The 22,504-nt window shown below is 40.8% G+C and overlaps 1 protein-coding gene across 3 annotated transcripts in view; it reads right to left on the bottom strand.

Annotated features, from left to right (window-relative positions):
- Window positions 1-425: 425 nt before the first annotated feature.
- The window catches only part of LOC109918700 (somatomedin-B and thrombospondin type-1 domain-containing protein), a 36,609-nt gene continuing 14,530 nt past the window's right edge, over window positions 426-22,504 (bottom strand). For 2 of the 3 annotated variants that reach the window (XM_048595752.1, XM_020518635.2), the window contains 4 exons: window positions 15,024-15,218; window positions 12,497-12,575; window positions 3,474-3,650; window positions 426-749 (listed from right to left, as the gene is read on the bottom strand). In XM_048595752.1, the coding sequence (XP_048451709.1) occupies window positions 632-749; window positions 3,474-3,650; window positions 12,497-12,575; window positions 15,024-15,218 (569 nt within the window). In that variant the 3' untranslated portion in view covers window positions 426-631. Of the gene's footprint in view, window positions 750-1,717; window positions 1,993-3,473; window positions 3,651-12,496; window positions 12,576-15,023; window positions 15,219-22,504 lie in introns of those variants that run through there. The other variant, XM_048595753.1, reaches the window with a different exon arrangement.

Here is a 22,504-nt window from a genome sequence, read left to right as displayed (position 1 = left end):
TTCATCCCTACGTGAGGCGAAGCATGGTCCAGATGAAATGCAGAACTCATTCTAATTGGAAAGCTGTGTCTACTGAACTCACCATCACATTTGAATTTGACGTTTTAATGTTAGAGTACTGAGATTAATATTGCTCAGTCACTATTTCATGTTTGGCCACTTGATTTATTTGGGAGCTGGATTAGTTCTAACTAGACTATTTTTGGCTCATCCATCTGGACTAGGTGTGGCCTGAAAGAACAAGTCTACTAAATGCATTCTTATTGATTTACATTAATTTTAAACTGCTAAGAATTAGCATATCATCAATTTTAAATTGAATTTCTAAACCAAAAATGTCTGTGATATGCCAGGAGGCATGTTCTGTCTTTAAGCAAAAAATTAAAATGTAAGAATGCATTACAAAATTCACAAACTATCAGTGATGATGTCTTCATACCTGTCCTCATTTTATTGAACAAGTGAATGGGTCTATTCAAAAATTTTCATTCACATTCTGAAAAATCGGTGCTGTTTTGTAATACTTCCATAGAGTGGTCTTGAATGAAGTTGAGTGGTACTTTTGTCGGATTGTTGTAAATTTAAGCTTAATCTATTATCATGTAACATTTCTAAAATAAGAAACGATTTCTCAAGTAAATATAAAACTGTGAACAATAGGGCATGAGCACTCTGCCACCTCACGCACTTTTCTCCATGTTCCTCTACATTGAGAATTACCCACTGCTTGCCATTGGAAGATATGAGTCCTGCCAGAAATGGAAACATAAACAAAAGAAAGTTACAAACTCAACACAAGTATGAACTTTATCAATAAGTACAGAAATATGTTTAGATGGCGCATGCATAGGGTTACAGAATGAACTAGCTTTGCTGAGAACAGAGTACGCCTGACAACCAAACTAAAGAAGTTGTAAACTAATCTAACTGATGGAACTTATTGAAAAAATTGAAATGAAAAAGAAAATTACGGAGAATGAAACAGGACTGCTGGCAATTGTGAAGAGCTCTTCAAACATGTTGATGTGTTCATTGAATCTGTGAAATATGTAATTGATGTTTATATAATTTAATCATTTATATAAGTTAAGTATATAGAACAGTACAGCATGGGAACAGGCCCTATGGCCCACTATGTTGTGCCAACCACGATGTCAAATGAAACTAATCCCTCTGCCTGTCCTTGGTCCATATCCCTCCATTCCTTGTATATTCATGTGCTTATTTAAAAGTTTCTTAAATGCCCTTATTCTATCTGCCACAAACACCACCCCTGGCAGTGCTTTCCAGACTCCTACCACTCTGTGTAAAACACCTGCCCCTCATATCTCCTTTGAACCTTCCCCCTCTCACCTTAAAAGCATGCCCCTAGTATTGGACATTTCAATTCTGGGAAAAACGTTTCTGACCGACAACCCTATCTATGCATCTCATAATTTTATAGACTTCTATCAAGTTCCCCCTCAGCCTCCGCTGCTCCAGAGAAAATAACCCGAGTTTTTCTAGCCTCTCCTTATAGCTCATACCCTCTTATCTAGGCAGCATCCTGGTAAACCTCTTCTGCACCCGCTCCAAAGTCTCCACATCCTTCCTATAATGTGGCGACCAGAATTGAATGCAATACTCTAAGTATGGCCTAACAAAAGTCTTATAAAGCTGCAATATAACATCCTGACTTTTGAACTCAATTCCCCAACCAATAAAGACAAGCATGCCATATGCCTTATTTACCCCTAATTGCGTGCCACTTTCAAGGAGCTGTGGACTTGCACCCCAAAGTCCTTCTGTACGTCAGTGTTGTTCAGAGTGCTGCCATTAACTGTACACTTTTCCTTAACATTTGATCTCCCAAAGTGTAGCACCTCACACTTACCCAGATTAAGATCATGTATCAGTGTTGCTATACAGTCTGTGGGTCTGAAACACAATTAGCTCATGATCTGGCCTCTTCTGATTTGGCCACTGTCCAAATATTGAAAGTTCCTACGTGATCTAAATAAGCAAAATAAAAACTAGAAAACACTGCCAATAGTATATTCCTGGGCACAGCTATAACTACTTCTACAGTCTATTGCTATGCGAGAATAACCATAATTTAATGACTTATATTTGCATTTTTTAAAGAGATTTTTCACTTCCAATAAACTGTAGAACTATACATTTTGAACATAGAACATAGAACATAGAACATTACACCGCAGTACAGGCCCTTCGGCCCTCGATGTTGCGCCGACCTGTGAAACCAATCTGAAGCCCATCTAACCTAAACTATTCCATTATCATCCATATGTTTATCCAATGACCATTTAAATGCCCTTAAAGTTGGCGAGTCTACTATTTTTGCAGGCAGGGCATTCCACGCCCTTACTACTCTCTGAGTAAAGAACCTACCTCTGACATCTGTCCTATATCTATCACCCCTCAATTTAAAGCTATATCCCCTCGTGCTAGCCATCACCATCCGAGGAAAAAGGCTCCCACTGTCCACCCTATCTAATCCTCTGATCATCTTGTATGTCTCTATCAAGTCACCTCTTAACCTTCTTCCCTCTAACGAAAACAGCCTCAAGACCCTCAGCCTTTCCTCATAAGACCTTCCCTCCATACCAGGCAACATCCTGGTAAATCTGCTCTGCACCCTTTCCAATGCTTCCACATCCTTCCTATAATGCGGTGACCAGAACTGTACGCAATACTCCAAGTGCGGCCGCACCAGAGTTTTGTACAGCTGCAACATGACCTCATGGCTCCGAAACTCAATCCCTCTACCAATAAAACCTAACATACTGTACGCCTTCTTAACAACGCTATCAACCTGGGTGGCAACTTTCAGTGATCTATGCACATGGACACCGAGATCTTTCTGCGCATCCACACTACCAAGAGTCTTACCATTAGCCCAGTACTCTGTATTCCTGTTACTCCTTCCAAAGTGAATCACTTCACACTCTTCCGCATTAAACTCCATTTGCCACCTCTCAGCCCAGCTCTGCAGCTTATCTATGTCCCTCTGTAACCTGCAACATCCTTCCGCACTATCCACAACTCCACCGACTTTGGTGTCATCCGCAAATTTACTAACCCATCCTTCTACGCCCTCATCCAGGTCATTTATCAAAATGACAAACAGCAGTGGCCCCAAAACAGATCCTTGAGGTACACCACTAGTAACTGAACTCCAGGATGAACATTTCCCATCAACCACCACCCTCTGTCTTCTTACAGCTAGCCAATTTCTGATCCAAACCGCTAAATCACCCTCAAGTCCTATTTTGACAAGTGCACACCATACACAGGACAATAATGTACTATATGTTAGCTCATCCAATAAAGCTACTGATGGTCTGATACTGTTCAATAATAGAAGGTATGTTAGAAACAGATAAACGCAATAAGTTGCGTTATCAAATTAATTATTAACTGAATTATATATTTTGTTCATGCATGCATTTTTGATTGCGTTTATAATTTACCCGTTATCATTTGCCCCATCACCATGACAACGGTGGTTGTGTGAATTCATAGCTGGTGGCTGACATGTTACACAGACAGTGTAACCCTCTCGGAGATACTGCATCCATCTAGCAAATGAACGATTCTCTACAGTGCAGTAGAAGGACAGTGATTCAATTGTGAACTCAGTACAATACCTAATTAATAAGATAAAAAAAACTTGAATTAGGAACATCATTTAACATTTCAAACCTGTTCAGCCATTCAACAAGATCATGGTTAACTTCTATCTTAACGCTATCCAACTGGAACATTCATAGAGCAAGCATCCGCTGTTTTTTGCGAGGGAGATTTCCACATTTTTACCACCTATTCCGTGAAGAATTATTTCCTAATTTTTCTTTCTCCTCTTTCTGCTGCTGGTAGTCTCCTGTTAGCCCAAGTTCAAGTATACAGACACACACGGACAGTTGTATCACATATTCTCTCTCCATCTTGCAAAAAAAAGTTCTAAAAAAGTCTGTTGTATATTCCAAAAGGTAGTTTTTTCAATGACATCTGTAACGTCATCTTAGACATTATGTGTTGTGGTTGAGGTGATTAATTTTAATGTCCAAGCTTCCTACGGTTGATTACTGTGAATATCTCCATTTTTATAAGGTAGGAAAAAAGCTGTTTCCACATTTCCAGGAGTTCTCTAGTGGGGTCTCCACTGCCTTTGCACATCCATCCCAATGGAGTTGAATGTGGACTACATAGTAACGCAAATTACATTTGCTGTTTCAGTCTCAGTCTGTGTTCTTGGTTTTGCTAAAAACTCTCCTTAAAACAAAATGTCCAATGTGTGTTTCTGGCCAATCAAATAAAAGAGGGTTTTAAAGTAAGTAGTGGGGGTAGGGTTCACATTAGGGTAGTTCTAGAAAATTATTAAGAACAAGGTAATGATAAGGGTAATGATAAATAGTGAGCGCTGGGAAGAGTCAAAACAGCCAAATTTAGGAATGCGTCAGCAGGTAAGGTCTGAGTAGGGAAATATGGTAAATAGACGTAATCACATGACTCTTTATTTGAATGCACACAGCATTCATAATAAAATCAATGAACTCATAGCACAAATAGAAATTTGCATATATGTGAGCAGCAGTCAAACTCATTAAAAAGCAAACACCCAACTTTGGTCCCCCAAAAAGTCTAAACTCTTCCTACTTGCCACTAAAGTTGAATCTGTCATGGTGCAAACCTATTCATTCAACGGAGCTTTTTCTCATAACTGTGCACATCAACATGTCCTATTAAGGTTAACATCGCACCGGTGCACCTACATTCCTGCCAATCCCACTCTAATATCACAATACAGCATCAAAAAAAGAACAGCAGATCCACAGCCCAGTTCAAACATAAAGTTGTTGAAATTTAACGGCAGACAGATAACTGAGCAGCAGCGAGAGAATTCAAGATATTGGAAAAGAAGTTTAGAGATTTTAGAGATTAGAGGACAGTCTCTGCAGAGCTCAAAGAAAAATCTAAGAATCAATCTGCCAGCAGAAGAAAGGCAAACATGTGACCACAACTGGGAAACGAAGTTGCAAAATAAGTCAATGAAAATCGTCAGAATTCAAATTTCAAAGTCAGCCCTGAAAGGTGTGACAAGTTTACAAAACAAAGCATAGATTTTGTACTGCAGCAGAAGACAATGAAGAATTTAATGTAAGTTTCATGGAGGGTTTCTCTCCCTGACGCTAAGCGAGTTTCCTCATGCTATCTTCTGTAATTCGCTTCCTTAACTACGTACCACGCTCCTATGGCATTCTGCTTGTCAGAATCTCCCATGTGCTCGTGCCATATTATAAGGTCAAGTGCTGTCAGTCCAGAGCTTCCCTGCACAATTTGTGCCATTTACCCTGGACATGTTAGACAAGGGAAAGTTGTTTGCCCATTTTATGGAGTGGGATCTGGAGAATGGAGCGGTGCCTAGGACAGAGCAAACAGAGGAGACAAAGACGCCAGACCTTGCCTGATCTGAGGCTGCCACCAGGTCAGTGCAGTGCCAACAGTTTTGCATCCTTGGACTGCACTGAGGCATAATGGGAAGGAAAGAATGAAGAAAAATTCCTGAGGGCACATAGGTGATATGGAGGACACTTCATCATAAATATGTTCTCACATTTGTAAGTATATACTCACTTTTCATCATCAGCTGTGTGAGGATTGTCTGTAAGGATGCATGCTCACTATTTGCATGATACTGGGAAGAAATAGTCATGCTTCACCAGTGAGTCTCAGGCTCAGCCTCTAAGAGAATCATAGAGTCATAGAGTCATACAGCATGGAAACAGACTCTTTGGTCCAACCAGTCCATGCTGTGCATAATCCCAAACTAAACTAGTTCCACCTGCCTGCTCCTGGCTCATATCCCTCCAAACCTTTCCGATTCATGTACTTACCCAAATGTCTTTTAAAAGTTATAATTGTACCCACATTCACCACTTCCTCAGGAAGTTTATTCCACATACGAACCACCTTCTGTGTAAAAAAAATTTGCCCCACATGTCTTTCTTAAATCTTTCTCCTCTTACATTAAAAATATGCCTCCTATTCTTAAAATCTCTCGTCCTAGGGAAAAGCACCTACCACTAACTTTATCTATACCCCTCAAGATTAAATAAATCCCTATAAGGTCACCTCTCAACCTCTTATGTTCCAGTGAAAAAAGTCCCAGCCTACCCAGCCTTTCTTTGTAATTACATACCCTGCAACATCCTGGTAAATAACCTCTGAAAGAACTCATTCACTTCCTTGTAGCCCTCCATCTGCACCCCATTGGCTTTGAACTTCCCCACATTTCCACCCAACCCAACAATCAAACATCTCATCTCCCACTTTAACCCCTGGCACATCAAGCCAAAACGCCAGATATAGTGATGCATTGTTCCCCACCTTGAGGTCAGGCTGTTGCTGACTACTGATGAGCCACTCTCTTGTTACCCCTTTCCCTCCCATGCTCTATCATCTCTGCTCCTTATATGTTTAGCTGCCCTCCATTCACAAGTTATCCCCTTTGAATCGCAGGACACTGCCTCCAATCCCCACAACTAAGCTCCCTAGCTTCCCTACCACATCACTAGCTCCTGATAACACCCCCTACTCTTGACACCCAGGACTGACTGTGGCTCAATCTCTTTACTGCCGTGGACAGACAGCCTCAAATAATGAGTGACCAGCCTCTGACTAATTATCTGTGCAGCTTCCCGATCGACTTCCTGTAACTCCTTGGACTGTTTGCACTGGATCAAGGTTGACCATTCCCATCCCTTGGACTGTAAAGGCAATGATTCATTCATTGACCACTCCAAATAGCCAAGTGACATACACAATTCTGGACCAATATCAAAGCCTGCTCTTGATCTACTGTGATGGGGTTGCTTGACTGAGGGGTGTCTTACTGATTTGACTGAGGACTATATCTCTGCAATGGATGCACATGCAGTGATTTTGATGCATACTTGGCTGGAACATAGCGTTGGTGTGAGACCGAAATCACACAGTGCTGCACAGAGATCTGTCTACTCTCTTGATTGACCACTGCCGAAAATCATAAAGAACTAAAACAGAAATTGTTGGAAAAGCTCAGCACGTCTGGCAGGCATCTGTGGATTTACAGCATCCGTAGTTTTTTTGGCTTTAGCTTTTACTTAGTATTTAACTCACTGCCACTTCTCTTCTGGGCATGCCCACCTTCAAGAAGTTCTGCTCCTCCCTCTGATGGGATTTCCATTCCAATCTTTTTTTTTTGTCCACCATCATTAATTTTACTGTTGCTCCTGCTGTTGGAACAGGTATTTACTAAAACTCGTTTCCACAGCCATATCCCCTTCCTCAGTGACTGCCTCCGGCTCAGACTCACCCCACTTGGATTCCAACTCAAGTTTCATCCATCGTGTTTTGAATCCTCCCAGGATCACAGCAGATACCTCCATGATTTCAACGTTCCACAGACAGCTGCTCTCGTTGCATCCTGAGATCCACACTCAGTGCCATGCATCATCAAATGCATACTCTCAACTTTTTGCTCCAACAGCATTGCAATACGCTGGCTCAGGGCTGCACCACTTCACAGTTCAGGATTCAGGAATCAAAGCCCACAAGATACAACAACTTAGAGATACCCAAGGCCCTCCAGAACCTTCCACTCCTCCCCTATCCCTCTGATCCTATCCCCTCCCCCCCCCCCACCCCCCCCCCCACCACCTGTCATGTATTCACTATCCGTCCTGATCTTCTGCTGTCTGGTGCTGAACATTCTTTACTCAGCAAAGGTCTCAGTTTTATCTCTCTGCATCCCCACCTTAATGAATTTCAGGCATGACAAGGCGTTAAACTCTTCTTCCATTGCCTTTTGCCTCCATGCCCATTTCTTTAGACAAGAGTCCTCTCCCCGTCCGACAGATCCCTTTGCCCAGCTCCAGCACCCTCCCTCCACCTGGAACCCTCCCTCTGGCCTTTCACCTGCACTCAACCTGTTCTTTGAGAACTGTTGACATGACATAGGTTGCCTCAATTTCTCTGTCTCCTTACCCATTCCAACCTATCCTCCTGGGAACTGAATGCACTCCATGGTTTCAGATCCAAACTCTCCACAGTTGCTGCCAGACCTGCTGAGCTTTTCAAGCAATTCTGATTTTTTTCTGATTACAGCATCCATGGTTTTTCAGTTTTTAAGTACTGTGATAGGGTTAGGGTTAGGACAAGTTAGGTAAGTCAAGACAAAAGTACAGTGAATCTTTAAGGTCTGACTGAGGGGCCAAAGCACAGAGAGGTAAGACCAGGAAAGGCAGGGATTCTGTCAGCAGTCAAGTAAATGCAAAGTGAGTGAGTGCTGAAAGAACACACATGGAACATTGACATTCACCCTAGTCAATTCCATCTTGTGTGGCCTGTACCTCTGTGCAAAGTGCAGCATTGAATTACAGAAACCGAGTGTAAGTGGGTCCGAGATATGCCGTGAAGATGTGGTGAGACTCGTAGGTGTCGGGGGTCAAGGTCTGTGGCCAGGGTTGTGTGCAGTCACTGCCTGTAGTGTCTGGCTTTGATCTGATTTGATTTATTGTAGTCATATGTACCTAAGTACAGTGTAAAGCTTTGTTTTCTGAGCAGTTCAGGCAGATCATAGCAAACAAGGGCATACGGATCATGGGGTGCTTAGATGGAGTGAAGCATACAGGGTTCCACTGCACAGGAGATGCACAAAGCAATATCAACATTATTTGAAGTTAGACAGGCCCATTCAGCAGTCTAATAACAGCAGGGAAGAAGCTGTTCTTGAATCTGTTGGTGTGTGTGTTCAAGCTTCTGTATCTTCTACCTGATGGAAGAGGTTGGGAGAGAGCATCACCTGGGTGGGAGGAGACTTTGTTGAGGTTGGTAACCTTTCTGCAGCAACAAGAAGTGTAAATAGGGTCTATGGATGGGAGGTTGACTTCCACGATGGTCTGGGCTGTACACGCAACCTTCTGTAGTTCCTCATGGTCCTGGGCAGAGCAGTTGTCGTACCAGGACATTATGTACCAAGATAGAATGCTTTCTGTTGTGCACCTGTAAAAGTTGGTGAGGCTCCTTATGGACATGCCAAATTTCTTAAGCCTCCTGAGGAAGAAAAGATGTTGTTGTACCTTCTTGACTGTCACATCTACATGAGAAATCCAAGACAGGTTGTCATGCGTAGGAACGTGACACTCTCAACCCTCTCTACCTCAGCTTCATTGATGTAGATAGGGGCGTGTCTTACTCCTTTCTGCCTCAAGTCAATGATCAGTTCTCATTAAGACAGAGGTTGTTATCACTGCACCATGACACCAAGCACTCTGTCTCCTTCTTGTATTCTGACTCATCATTGTTTGATATCTATCTTACCATGCTGGTGTCATCAGCAAACTTGTAGATGGTATACATATGGAATTTGGCTACACAGTCGTGGGTGTACAGGGAGTACAGTAGGGGGCTGAGAACGCATCCTTGCAGGGCACCAGTGTTGAGGGTTATCGTGGAGGAGGTGCTGATGTCAATCTTCACTGATTGCGGACTGTGAGTCAGGAAGCTGAGGATCCAGTTGCAGAGGGCAAAGCTGAGACCTAGGTCTTGGAGTTTTGCGACTAATCTGGTAGGGATTATGACATTGAAGGCAGAGTTGTGGTCTATGAGTAGGAACCTGACATAACAGTCTTTGTTATCCAGATGTTCCAGGAATGAGTGTAGAGCTAGGGAAATGGTGTCCGCTGTGGAGTTGTTTTGCCAGTAAGCAAATTGCAGGGGATCGAGGCAGACTGGGAGGCTACAGTTCATGTGGGTTATGACCAGCCTCTTGAAGCACTTCATGATTGTGGAGGTCAGAGCCAGTGGGCGGTAGTCGTTGAGTCACACTGCATGTGTTTTCTTTGGTACTGGGATGATGGTGGTCTTCTTCAAGGAGGGGGGTACTTCAGATTGTAGCAAGGAGAGGTTGAAGATATCAGCAAATACCTTCACCAGCTAGTCCGCACAGGATCTGAGTGCATGGCCTGAGTTGTTGGGACTGCTGTCTAATATGGAGATCCTGAGGAACAAGTGACAAGCTGGATGGGTGGTAGAATGCCCAAAATTTGACTCCTCAGACCCTACAAGGGAGAGGACCCCACCAACTAACCTTGCCCAAGCCCTGGACTTGTATCGAAGGCTGCCCTTGACACACTTTTGGAATATTTTTTACTGTACAGTTGAAAAGCCATCCATAAAACTGGTTCCAAAGTTAATGGTACAGTTTCTGTTTGTGTCTGTTCTAAAATGACAATCAGAGTCCGATGGCTATCACAGGACTCTAGTTTATTGTTCTAAATAGCTTTACATCAGAAACAAGCATTAATTTCAGCATTTGGTAGTAAACCATTTTAAAAATAATGGCAGTGACTGTGTTAATGGGGTATTAAGTCCACCAATAATATTTGGAAACTGCTAATGCTCCTGAAATAACTCTACAGAGACTGGTATCCCATCACCAAGTCATCCTGTATTTACACATGGAGAGTCCTTGACACTGATCCAGCTCCCTCAGGGCCCATTCTCAGAGTCAACAGAACCTCTGACGCTCCTGTTCCTATCTGTCAGCCAGGGCTCCCTGATTGGACCAGATTAACTGCCCCATTCTGGGAACTCATAATCTATGAGGTCTACCTGGCTGACCTCATTACAATCATTACAGCTCCGTTATATGATTTTGTCAAGTTAAAATTAACCCCTATATTGCTGATGAATTTTTCTCTTTGAACATGGAGGGCTGTGACTGCATTCCTGACAGCAGTGAATCATAGAATCCCTACAGTATAGCAGCAGGCCATTTGGCCCATCGCGTCCACACTGACCCTTGAAAGAGCATCCCACCTAGACCCACTCTATCCTTGTAATCCTGCATTTCCCATGGCTAACCCACCTACCCTGGACATCCGTAGATACTATGGGCAACTTAGCATGACTAATCCAATGACATGTTCTCCATAAACAGGATGCATTCAACACATACTCACTGTTGTATAAGTTTTGGTGAACAATCAAAAAGCTGCTTTGTCCTTTAGGGAGATTCCAGATGCTTCTTTGAGATATGCTGAGGATTCTGTCTCTCATAAAAATCATTTTACTTAAATAAGGTTTTTTTTTCAGAAGGTGGATACAGAATCATCCCACAGAAGATATGAAAAGACTTGCATTTATATATTATTTTCATATCCACAAGATGTCTCAAATTGCACTGCAGCCAATTAAGTCATTTTGAACTGTAGTCACTGTATGAAAAGAAAATATTTGTCTTGCAAGTTCATGCCAGACTTTTATTAAAAAACAAAATTGGAATTATAATGAAATTTGGAACAAAAAACCCCCACAGATTAGCCTACTGCACTGAAGAGCCCTCACATCACTTAGTGTCAGATTACAATTCTTTAACAAAAACGGATTACGAAGCAAGTGTAAAAATTGCATTAAAATCTTCAGTTAACTATGTTGTTTCTTACTTTATCCATGTCTGTAACAATAACAGGATAAGCCAATTGTAGAAACCCCCACAGGTACAACGCCATAGCTAGTCGTTGCAAGGAGGCAAACCTGAGCTGTGTAAAAATGTTTCGGAGATAGTAAGAGATAGATAGTTTTTTTTTTCTGAAGAAGGGTCTGGGCCCGAAACGTCAGCTTTCCTGCTCCTCTGATGCTGCTTGGCCTGCTGTGTTCATCCAGCTCTACACCTTGTTATCTCCGTGTAAAAATGTACCTTTTGAGTCATTCTCTGCTTCCTCTTGGTGCCTTGTACTATGTTAACAATACACTAGAGAGGAAGGCTCATCGAAAATAACAAATTGAGGATTTGAACTTGTCTCATACTTAAGAGTTAGTTACATGAAAACAGGATTACTTTTTTAAGAAGTTCAATTACCAGATTGCAGTTAGACTTGATTCTCTTGCCCATACAGAACATTTAACACATTATTTCTCATGCCATTATTTCCATTATTTGAATATGACTTCCTGACTCAGTATTATAATACATTTCACAGTCACTGGTCTTTCCCCCTACCATTTATAAATGCATGTCTCATGATGGTTTACTCTTCCTCCAATCACAGCTCGCTGTTTTTCTTCATCATGATTAATTAATTTTTGCTCTCTATTTTGCAGCTTTACCATTGCATGTCTTTCCTTTTCATGAACAAATTATATATTCTCATTCTTAGTAAAATTTAAATAGAAAACAATTCAAATATTGTAAATCTGAATAAAAGGCTGATATCCTGAAATATGCAGCAAGGGCATCAGCAACTGAAAATAGGCCATGTAAGTTACAGCTTAAGGTACAAAACCTTTTATCAAAAGAATAAAGTACAAGCCATATTTTATAAATTTCCTTTCTTATTTGTAATGGGATAAAGTACAAATTTTGTCAACAATTCCTTTTGAGTTTTGATTGATAGCCAAGCAATTTTCTTCAGAATAATAACCTCGTATAAGAATGGAAAGTGCTACTCACCCAGGAATCTCTTTATCTTCAAAAAGAGCCAGCTTCCTTCTCTCTTTATTGTACTCTGCAGTGCTTATAAAAGCAGGGCCTAGAACAGTCAAACCAAAAGTCTAAATCACAAGAGATAGTAGGAACTGCAGATGCTGGAGAATCTGAGATAACAAAGTGTACAGCTGGAAGAACACAGCAGGCCAAGCAGCATCATAGGTGCAGGAAGAAGGGTCTGAAGAAGGGTCTTTCTGAAGAAGGGTCTAGGCCCGAAACGTCAGCTTTCCTGCTCCTATGATGCTGCTTGGCCTGCTGTGTTCATCCAGCTCTACACCTTGTTATCTCAGTCTAAATCACAAAGCAGCATATCAGATAAGTTACTTAGAGTCTTCTATGTAAAGCAATCTGATCAAACCCAACGTTGTGTTCTGTCCCTATAGTCCTGCAAATTTATTCCTTTCAAATGCCTCTCAAGAAGACTTCAGAGAATTAATTAAATACCTAACAAAATATGCGAATAAAGCAAACATTTTCTGGTTTAACTTTGAAAAGCAGTTATATATTTTTTTTAAATAAAACACACTGAATTAATCCCCTGACATTTACATCTGATACTAAAACTGCACTAAGGACCCACAATAAACAAAGTCCTAGAGAAAATCACTGACTCAGTGAATGCAACAGCAAACTTCTACATCAATATGATCTTTGTGTTAGGCCATTGTAGAAGCAGTGGTCCATTTACTTTAAATTTCAACCATCAAAGCTACTACCATATTCACTCAATTGCATGTTGTTTCTTAGTGTTCAGCTGATAAATTAATTTCTTCCTGATCTGCTACTGCCATTATAGTAAGTTTCTGCCGCTTTTTTCTTCTAATGTTAATTCATTTGTAAGAGTAAAGACTAAACCAGACAAGACTAAAAGGTTTGCCACCTATATGGTGAAGTACATTTCTTCATAATGTATATAAGAGTTGAAATAATTACAAACTCTGTAGATTTACTAACTGAAATGCTTTCCTACATTATACAGTAAATCATTGGCTGGAAAGCACTGTATGATATCCTGAGATTATAGAAGGTGCCCATTAAATAGAATTAATTTCCTTGCTATGAATAATTTAATATTAATGAACAGCGTTCAGCGCTTGTCCATAGTCAAGTTTGCAGATAATCTAAAGTTATCATTATGGCTGATTATTCAGTCCACATGGTTGTTACAGCAGCAATGAAGAAAACAGTTACACTTTCACTTCTCTTGTCAGAATTCTCTAAATATCAACATGTATTTATTTCCTGTCAAACGGATATCTCCACATCAAACATTATCCCTTTGGTAGATATATTGCTGCAGGCTTCAAACTGAGTTATGTTATATTATACAGAAAGGTCCACAGCAAGTGAATGCTTTCATGATTAGAGGTGACAATCATATTTCTTAGAAAACAGTTAATGCAGTGCCACATGGAGTTAACCACTGTCCTTTCACTCTGGAGATCTGGATACAAATTCAACCCTGACGAATAGAACAATAGTGGCTTGTCTCTACCAGCTCTAGGGATCCCAACTGAAATGAGATCATGCATTTCACTACACAAAGTGGCCCGGGTGTTGGCATCATTTGGCAGATCATTTAAAACTGTAAGAATAGCTGGTGTGGGAAATTCAGCATACAATGAAAATATTTCTATATATAATTCACGCATTAACTGTTGAAATAGAACATAGAACAGTAGAGCACAGGAACAGGCCCTTTGGCCCACCATGTCTGTGCCGACCATGATGACATTCCAAACTAATCATGTGTCTGTCCAAATGCCTCTTAAAAGTTGCTATTGTATCTGCTTCTACTACCTCCGCTGGCAGCATGTTCCAGGCACCTTCGACCCTCTGCATAAAAAGCTTTCCTTACACATCATGTTTAAACATACCCCTCTCTCCTTAAATCTATGCCCCCTAGTATTTGACAATTCCACCCTAAGGGATAGACTCCACTATCCATCATATTCCATGCCTCTCAAACTCCTATCAGGACGCCCCCAGCCTTCAAAACGCTAGTGAAAACAATCCAAGTTTGTCCAACCTCTCCTTATAGCTAATATACTCCAATCCAGGAAACATCCTGGTAAACCTCTTCTGCATCCTCTCCAAAGTCTTCACACCCATCCTATTGTGTGGCAAATAGAACTACTCACAATACTCCAAATGTCGCCTGACCGAAATCTTATACACTTGCAACATGAAAACAACTCAATGCCCCTACCAATGAAGGCAAGCACGCCATTTTGAAGTACATGTTTTGGAAGTGTTTGATGATAACAGGGGTAATAGGCAATAGGAAAATTTTCTATTACCCCAATTTTTCTCATTTCAAGTAACAAAAGAAAATAATAATGTCAATTTGCAAAAGTCAAAATAGGTTTTCTTACAATCTCCTTTCAGAATTTTCTGATAAGAATGTAATCTTTAAACAAAGCAAATCAATGTCAAGAATACTACATAAATTGAGAATGAGGTTATCAGAATAAATCTAATGCATCTATACCATAGGACTGTCCACAATGTATACCCTGGTAAGTCATATACTCCAGGCAGCCTGCTCGTTCTTCCAGTGCTGGACAAGGGTCTCCATGATTCAGAGGCTGTTGTTCAACGTGACGCCGTCGAATCCGCACAGTAGGCTGGCATTGCTCAGCACAGCCACTCCACTGACTCCATTCACTCACCACACATGGACTGGCTGGAAACAAGAACACAGCATGACTTTGCAATGTTTACCCCAGGTTTGTGGTCATACTCCTACAGCAAAGATTTTAGGATTATAGAAGTTTATACAATCATGAAAGGTATCGATAGGGTTAATGGTAGGGGTCTTTTCCCTAGGATGAGGGATTTCAAGACTAGGGGGCATAGTTTCAAGGTGAGAGGAGAGAGATTTTTACACACTTTTTTTACACAGAGGGTGGTTTGCGTGTGGAATGAACTTCTTGAGGAAGTGGTGGAGGTGGGCACAATTACATTTAAAAGACACTTAGATAAGTACATGAATAGGAAAGTTTTGGAGGGATATGGGCCAGGAGCAGGCAGGTGGGAATAGTTCAGTTTGGGATTATGTTCGGCATGGACTGAGTGGACCAAAGGGTCTGTTTCTGTGCTGTATTACTCTATGTCATCTATCACATTAAGGTGTGCGCCTCTAATTAATTTACAGCTGGATCCTTGGTTTTGTATATACTGATCATCTGTGCTGATTTCGTATCTGAAAATCATCCCTCCATTAAATTCCAAACTGACCATATTCTCGAATCTGACATAGAGATAAACATATTGCTTCAGAAGAATTGTGTTAACTGTGGAGATGGCTTCAGCATTCCAGGAAAATTACCAATTGTTGAGCTGAGCTATTTCTGCTTAGTTGTATCTCAAATGCTTATTTATGTTGTGAATCAGATGGATAAGGGGACGTGTCAAAAAAGGTTGATTATCTTCAAGATTTCTGGTTTCTATTGTTGATGATAATGGGACTATTCTGTCCACAGACTGATTATGTAATAATTTCCTAACTCAAAATGAGTTTTTGTGGTGCATGCACAGACATAATCGTGTTTTATTTCTGCTGTAAAATACAATCTATTGTTGTTTAGAGCTTCATGCCCAGACCAAATTAATAAATGCAAAATTATCTGACATTGAATTGGATCATGCCTGACTCCAGAAAAATCTCAGTGATACACAGAAAATTGGCTCACTGAATCATTTATTTATTACTGTAAAGCCAAAGGTCCCGGTTTTGACCCTAGAGGCAACTCATCAGTCACAGAAGACATAAAGATAAAAAGTAATAAATTTCAAGAGGAGATGGGAGTTAAGTGGAAAAGCAGTGGAGAAGCTGCCCACTATATTAGAGCTTAAGTGTCTTTATGCCTGTAAAATTTCCATGCACCATCCAATTCCTAATCACCAGCTGACAACATTTGAGTTCAAGCGCCAGATGGAATTTTAGTATAGATTTACAACCCTCTGTTTTTGTAGTCAACTATACCCACTCAATAAATAAGATGTACTTTTTTGATTAATGCATGTTTGTAACTGAGAACAGCAAACTTACTTAACTGTTAAGCATGCTGGCCAAAAGAACACGTATTAAATTTAATTAATATCTGAAGATTCATGATTTTGTAAGTCATCAGTTTCACATTACGATCTCTGAAGGCCCATGTGGAAAAGTTTCATGGTGCTAAGTGGGGACAAAAGTAATAATGTAAAATTGAAGTCTATAATAATTTTTGTGACGACACAGTATTCTTAATTTCTCTTCTTTCATTTCACCACTGTTACCTATCCTCCAACCCACCAAATTATGCTGTGCTGTAATTCCAAGGCTGACAGCACAATTTTACTCTTCTTTGGGATGAGAAGTCAGACCTGTACCCAGTGCTTAAAAAAGCATTAAACAGTTAAGGAAAGATTAAGGAAAAATTGGAAAAAATATTCTTAACGTCAAGATTCTAATTTTCCTAACTCACTGCATTTTCCCAATTTCCTAGCCATTGCCCACATCCCACCAGTGAGGTGATAGTGCTGCCCAAAACATCAGCATGCAGCTACAGCAAGTAACAGGAAGACAAATGGAATATTGGTCTTTGTTGTAATGGGGTAGAGGGTTTTGGGAGGGCGGAGGTAGAGTCTGAGAGTAAGAAACTCTGAAACTGTACAGAGTGTTGGTGGACAGTATTGAGCATCTTAACTAAGGCAGGAGATACTTGCATTTCAGGGAAGTATGCTGCTTCCTCGAATGAGGTGCTTATTTTAAAAAATGAAATCAGGTCTGATCTGATTGCAGTCTTAACTCCATATTCCCACTTACCCCTAATAATCTTTCACCCCCTTTCTTATCGAGAATCTATCCATACTTTATGTATTATATAATATCATTCTATGTATGAATATTTATCTAATATTGGTGCTATGATCTTGCTAAATCCTTGTGGCCAGTTTTCTTCAAGTCAATTTTTAACGCTTTGTCCCTTTGACAGTAGTGTGCAAAATCTGACCCATGACAACAAACAAATAAATTATTATAATTCTGTTTCTAGGAGAGAGAATTGAAATACTCTATCTCATTGGAGACTGGGGATTCGTCAGCTATTTTGACAAGTTTGAAAGATTGTCAAGCTCCATCTACATAACTCAAGCTGTGGTGTTCCATTATAATGATTCCAAGTGCAGCTGCAACTCACTGTTGCTGTCTAGCTGCTCTGTTTATCCCATGGGCAAATACCTCTTAAACACATTCTTAACACAGCTTACTGCTGTCATGTTATTTTACCTGTGGTATTTCTCTGCTTTGATATTCATACATAAAACAATAACCTCCAAAGTAGTGAAATTACCAATCAGACCAAAAATCAAATAAGCACAATCTCACTAAAGGAAAAAATGGAAGTCATGAAGAAGGGAATTATGAAATGTTTCAACATGTGTAGATAGGGTCTGAATAATGATCTTCTTAGGAGTGGAGAATATCCTCTCTCTAACCTTCTCCTTCAAGTATTAAAAAGAAACATGTATCTGTGGAGAGAAAGTAGAAAGTTAAAGTTTTGAGCCTAGTGACCTTTCTTCAGACCCCTCTCCAGTTCTGAAGAAGGACCACTGGACTTGAAATGTTAACTCGGCTTTCTCTCCACAGGTGATACTGGGCGTGCTAAGTTTCTCCAGCAATTTCTGTTTCTGTTTCAGATTTCTGGCATCCGCAGTTCTTTGTTTTATTAAAGGGAAGGATACCTTGTCCTTATGTCAAGGTTGTGGATTACAAGTCTAAACTTCTAGGATTTGACAGAATTTTTACATTTTACTGTAACAGAGTCCTTTGGAAGGGGCAGACAATTGGAAGCGTCAATAATTTCAAGTTCTAACATTACTGAGTTTTGTAAAAGAGAAAAGTGCTCAAAATATACAGTAGAGAGTGGAGATAATAAGCAAAATTGTCAACTTTTAGGCTATATATACACATTTATTTAATTTCGAAAGTATCCCTACTGCATGTCGTCCTCCTTCAGAAAGGTAGAGGAACATCTTCCTCTTCAGCTGATCTCCCTTAAGAAACTTTGATATCATTGATCTACACTCCCAAGCATTTGTTTCTAACAAAGGCAAGAAATGTTTCAAAATTGCTTTTCCTGATACCTTTCAATCTATTCCTAAATCTTGGTGCCCTAACTTTTCTTCAAAGCCTCATTTCACTATCTTTACTTTAGCCTTTTAAATCCTATTATAGGACACCTTTTTCAGTAAATAGCCATCTATATGATAGAACTCGTCTCCTAATTGGCACGACTGTGTACACCCTAAATTCTCTCCAGTTTTGGCATCCTGTTGTTTGGTATCTTTTATTGACTTACTTTTAGTTTATTCATTGTCACGAAGATTATCTGATCATATGGGCTTCTGCTCCTGGCAGTATTCCTTGTTTGTATTATATTTCTTGATTTTGCTAAACTACATCCTCTATCTCACCTTCCAACTGTTTCTGGTCTGCTATTGTTTGACCTCCTCCTCCTATTAATAGGATTCCTTTCAACTCTCTGTCAGTGCTTACTAGGGATGTGCATTTGCTCCCAGAGTCCATTGTTTGAACTTACACTGCATTTTCTTGCATTCCATTTTTGTACTTCACGTTCCCAATTCATCAGCCTGACCTCCTGACATCCTATGCATTCATCCAGCTTTTATATTTTTCAGTGGCTTTCCCTGCTGTACTTATAATAGTTGCATTTTGCCATTGACTGGACACTTCAGATAAATATTTGACTTTAGTACACACTTTTGACAGTTGTTCTTAGGGACTAGCAGTCTTAGATTGCTCATCATAACAGATTTGTCCCTAATCAGAAACTGATAACGATGCAGTTTGACCCATAAAGCAGTATAGCATTTAGTATGAGCGGTAACTCCTTGGCTTCTTGTTATTTTCTATAACTCTTTCAAAATCTGCAAATTTGTAATCTGCACCACGCAAGCAAACTTGAAACATGTACCCAAACAGTCCAATCCCAATGCTGTACAGTTATTATTATTTTCCTATCTTTACCAATAATCTTCTGAAGGTCTGTCCACTATTTAAAACTCTTATTATAAATCAAACTGAAACTGGATTCTGGCGGCTTCACCTTATGTCTTATGGCTCTCTGAATTCTCGAGATACAAATAAATCTTTGTGTTTCTCTATCTATATTAGATCCCATTCCCAAATAAGGACAAAAAGAAGGTCTGAGCAGGCCAGAGTCTTCCAAGTGCCGAACCACCGGAGGATGCCTGGCAGAGTTCTCTGAGGAAAGCAGGCAAAGAAATCAGTAGGCTTCCTCAAGCTGCTGAAGTGACACCAAGATTTAGCAGTTAGAAAAGAAGGATTAAAGACCACTAACTTTATTTTGGGCATACAGGTATCAATCTTCCTTACAATCTTGACACTTGACACAAACGTAGTATATTATACGACAGTCCTGTGGTCTCTTTCAATCTGTTAACATTTCTGAGTGTTTTGTTTCTCTGTTAGACTACCCTGAGGGTCACCGTGATGCTCACATATGCACCATGTGGTGCAGTGCAAACAGCATTGAGGCATTCTCTGTTACCCTCTGGCAGGAACATTGCATCTAGAAAATAGGAACTTAAGCTAGATGTTTGACTTGTAAGAGTCAATCAGCATAGTTCTGCATCCCCGTAACAGATGAATGTTAGTGCTTGTTAGCCACTGCCACACTCCCAAACTGCCCTACAGCAGAGCCTAATTTGCTGATTGTCTCCGATTTTCCCTGCCACTGGGTCAACACCTTGTTCCACTGGGTCCATGTGGTGCTTGGTGTGCAAGGTCCACCCTAAGTTAAAAGAATTCACACTCAGACATCTTCCATCCCAACCACTGCCCCAAATCTCATTGTAGGCTTCCTCACATCTGGAGGCACAATGCACATGATTTTCAGTGTGCAACAAATTCAAGAGAAGTGCAGGGCACAGCACTGACCTCTGTATTCTTTGATCTCACAAATGCCTTTGACTTTGTCAACTGTGAGAGACTGTGGAATATTGTCTTCAAATTCAGCTCTCTGTAGAAACTTGTCACCGTTGTCCATCTGCTTCATGAAGACACGCAAATCATGATCCTCACCAATGGATACACCACAATTGGAGGGGTGAAGCAAGGCTATGTCATTGCACCAGGGCGTTTTTCTGTTTTTCTTGCCCCAGCACTCCACACCATTTCCACGAAGCTCCCCACTGGAATGGAACTAAGCTACAGGATGAGCAGAAACTGTTCAATCTTTGACACCTCCAGGCCAGAACCATGACCACCCCAACTTCTATCATCAAATTTCAGTCTGCACAAGCCAAGCACACTCAGAGGCCTTCAAACCATTGCTACTGCATTCACCAAGGTATATGAAAAAATGGGCCTCAGACCAAACATCTGGAAAACAAAGGTTTTCTAACAGTCCACTCCTGCCACATAACACCGTACCCCCAATCATCAGAATCCACAGTGAGCCCCTAGACAACGTGGCTAATTTCCCATAGCTTGGGAACTTCCTCTCAATGCAAGCTGACATTGAGGATGAAATCCAACATTGACTCCAGTGTGTTATTGCAGCTTTGGATGCCGGGGGAACAGAGTAAAGTCCGAGACCTTAAACCTACCACCAAGCTTATGGTCTACAGAGCAGCTGTGATCCCTATCCTTGTGTATGCATCAAAAACATGTACAACAGACATCTCAAATTCCTACTGAGTTATCACCAGCACTGCCTTTGCAAAATCTTGCAAATCCACAGGCAGGCTGTGTGTACAAACGTGATTGTCCTCTCCCAGGCCAATATTCCCAAGTATCAAGGCCTTGCTCATGCATGACTAGCTACAAAGGGCAGGCCACATTGTCCACATGCCAGACACAAAACTCCCTAAACAATTGCTCTACTCTGAGATCCACAATGGTAGGCAATCACGCGAAGGATAGTGGAAAAGCTACACGGATGCCCTTAAAGCCTCCATAAACAAATGTTGTATCCCCACCAACACATAGGAATTGCTTGCCCTGGGGAAGAAGCATTGCGAAAGTGCCAACCACTTCAAGCATCACTGCATGGAGCACATGGAGGCCAAACGCAAGCAGCGGCAAGAGCACACAGAATCCAGATTGCTTCAACCACCCGCCTCCTCAAACATGACCTACCCCAACTGTGGCAAAGTCTGTGACTCCAGAATTGGACTTTCAGCCCCTGAAGAACCCGTCCCAGCTAGAGTGGAAGCAAGTCATTCTCAAGCTTGAGAGATCGTGAAAGAAGGAGGAGAAGATGAATGTCAATTGAAAACTGAGCTTTGAGTCAGATAAGCATAGGCCCCATGTGATCTTAAATATCTTTATACTGGTGTTCTGGTCAGGAAAGTGAACAGGAAGATTATGGTGCAAAGGGAGGAAAAATACATAATAATGACAAAGTATTCTAATATCTTAAAGGTATAAAATAAGCGTTCTCTTGAGAGCTACAACATTTAGTTTAGATTGTTGATATATGTTAATGCAAAGTCACTCATCCTCAAATCTAGCCACTATCAGGTTCTCTCGGACTTCTCTGACTCACTCCGGCTGCTGCAGCATCCTTTTCATCAGTGCTATCTCTGTTAGCATCTCCATCAGACTCACCTGCATCCTAGTCTGAGGAGACAGGTAACCAGTTCACCTTCCTCACTGCCCCAAATTCACACCCTATCCATGTCTTGTTTGGGAATGTGCACTGATTCTCAAGCCCCATTACTCCTGGGACTGCCACAAAAGTTAATGATTTAATTAAAGTACACAAAGTTCCCAATTTACCTGTCTGATCGAATCAGATCAACAGAAAACATGGACCAGGATCCTGTACTCAACAAGAATTACTACTTGTTACAGGTAATTCTAATCACTAGCAAACAGCTATTCACACTACCAGTTAAAACTCTAACCCCATTTTAGAACTCTTACACACACATGCA

This window comes from Rhincodon typus, chromosome 4, assembly GCF_021869965.1.
Source record: "Rhincodon typus isolate 14 chromosome 4, sRhiTyp1.1, whole genome shotgun sequence".
Taxonomy (NCBI): domain Eukaryota; kingdom Metazoa; phylum Chordata; class Chondrichthyes; order Orectolobiformes; family Rhincodontidae; genus Rhincodon; species Rhincodon typus.
The sequence above is the reverse complement of the archived record's forward strand: the minus strand, read 5'-3'. Positions and strand labels throughout refer to the sequence as shown.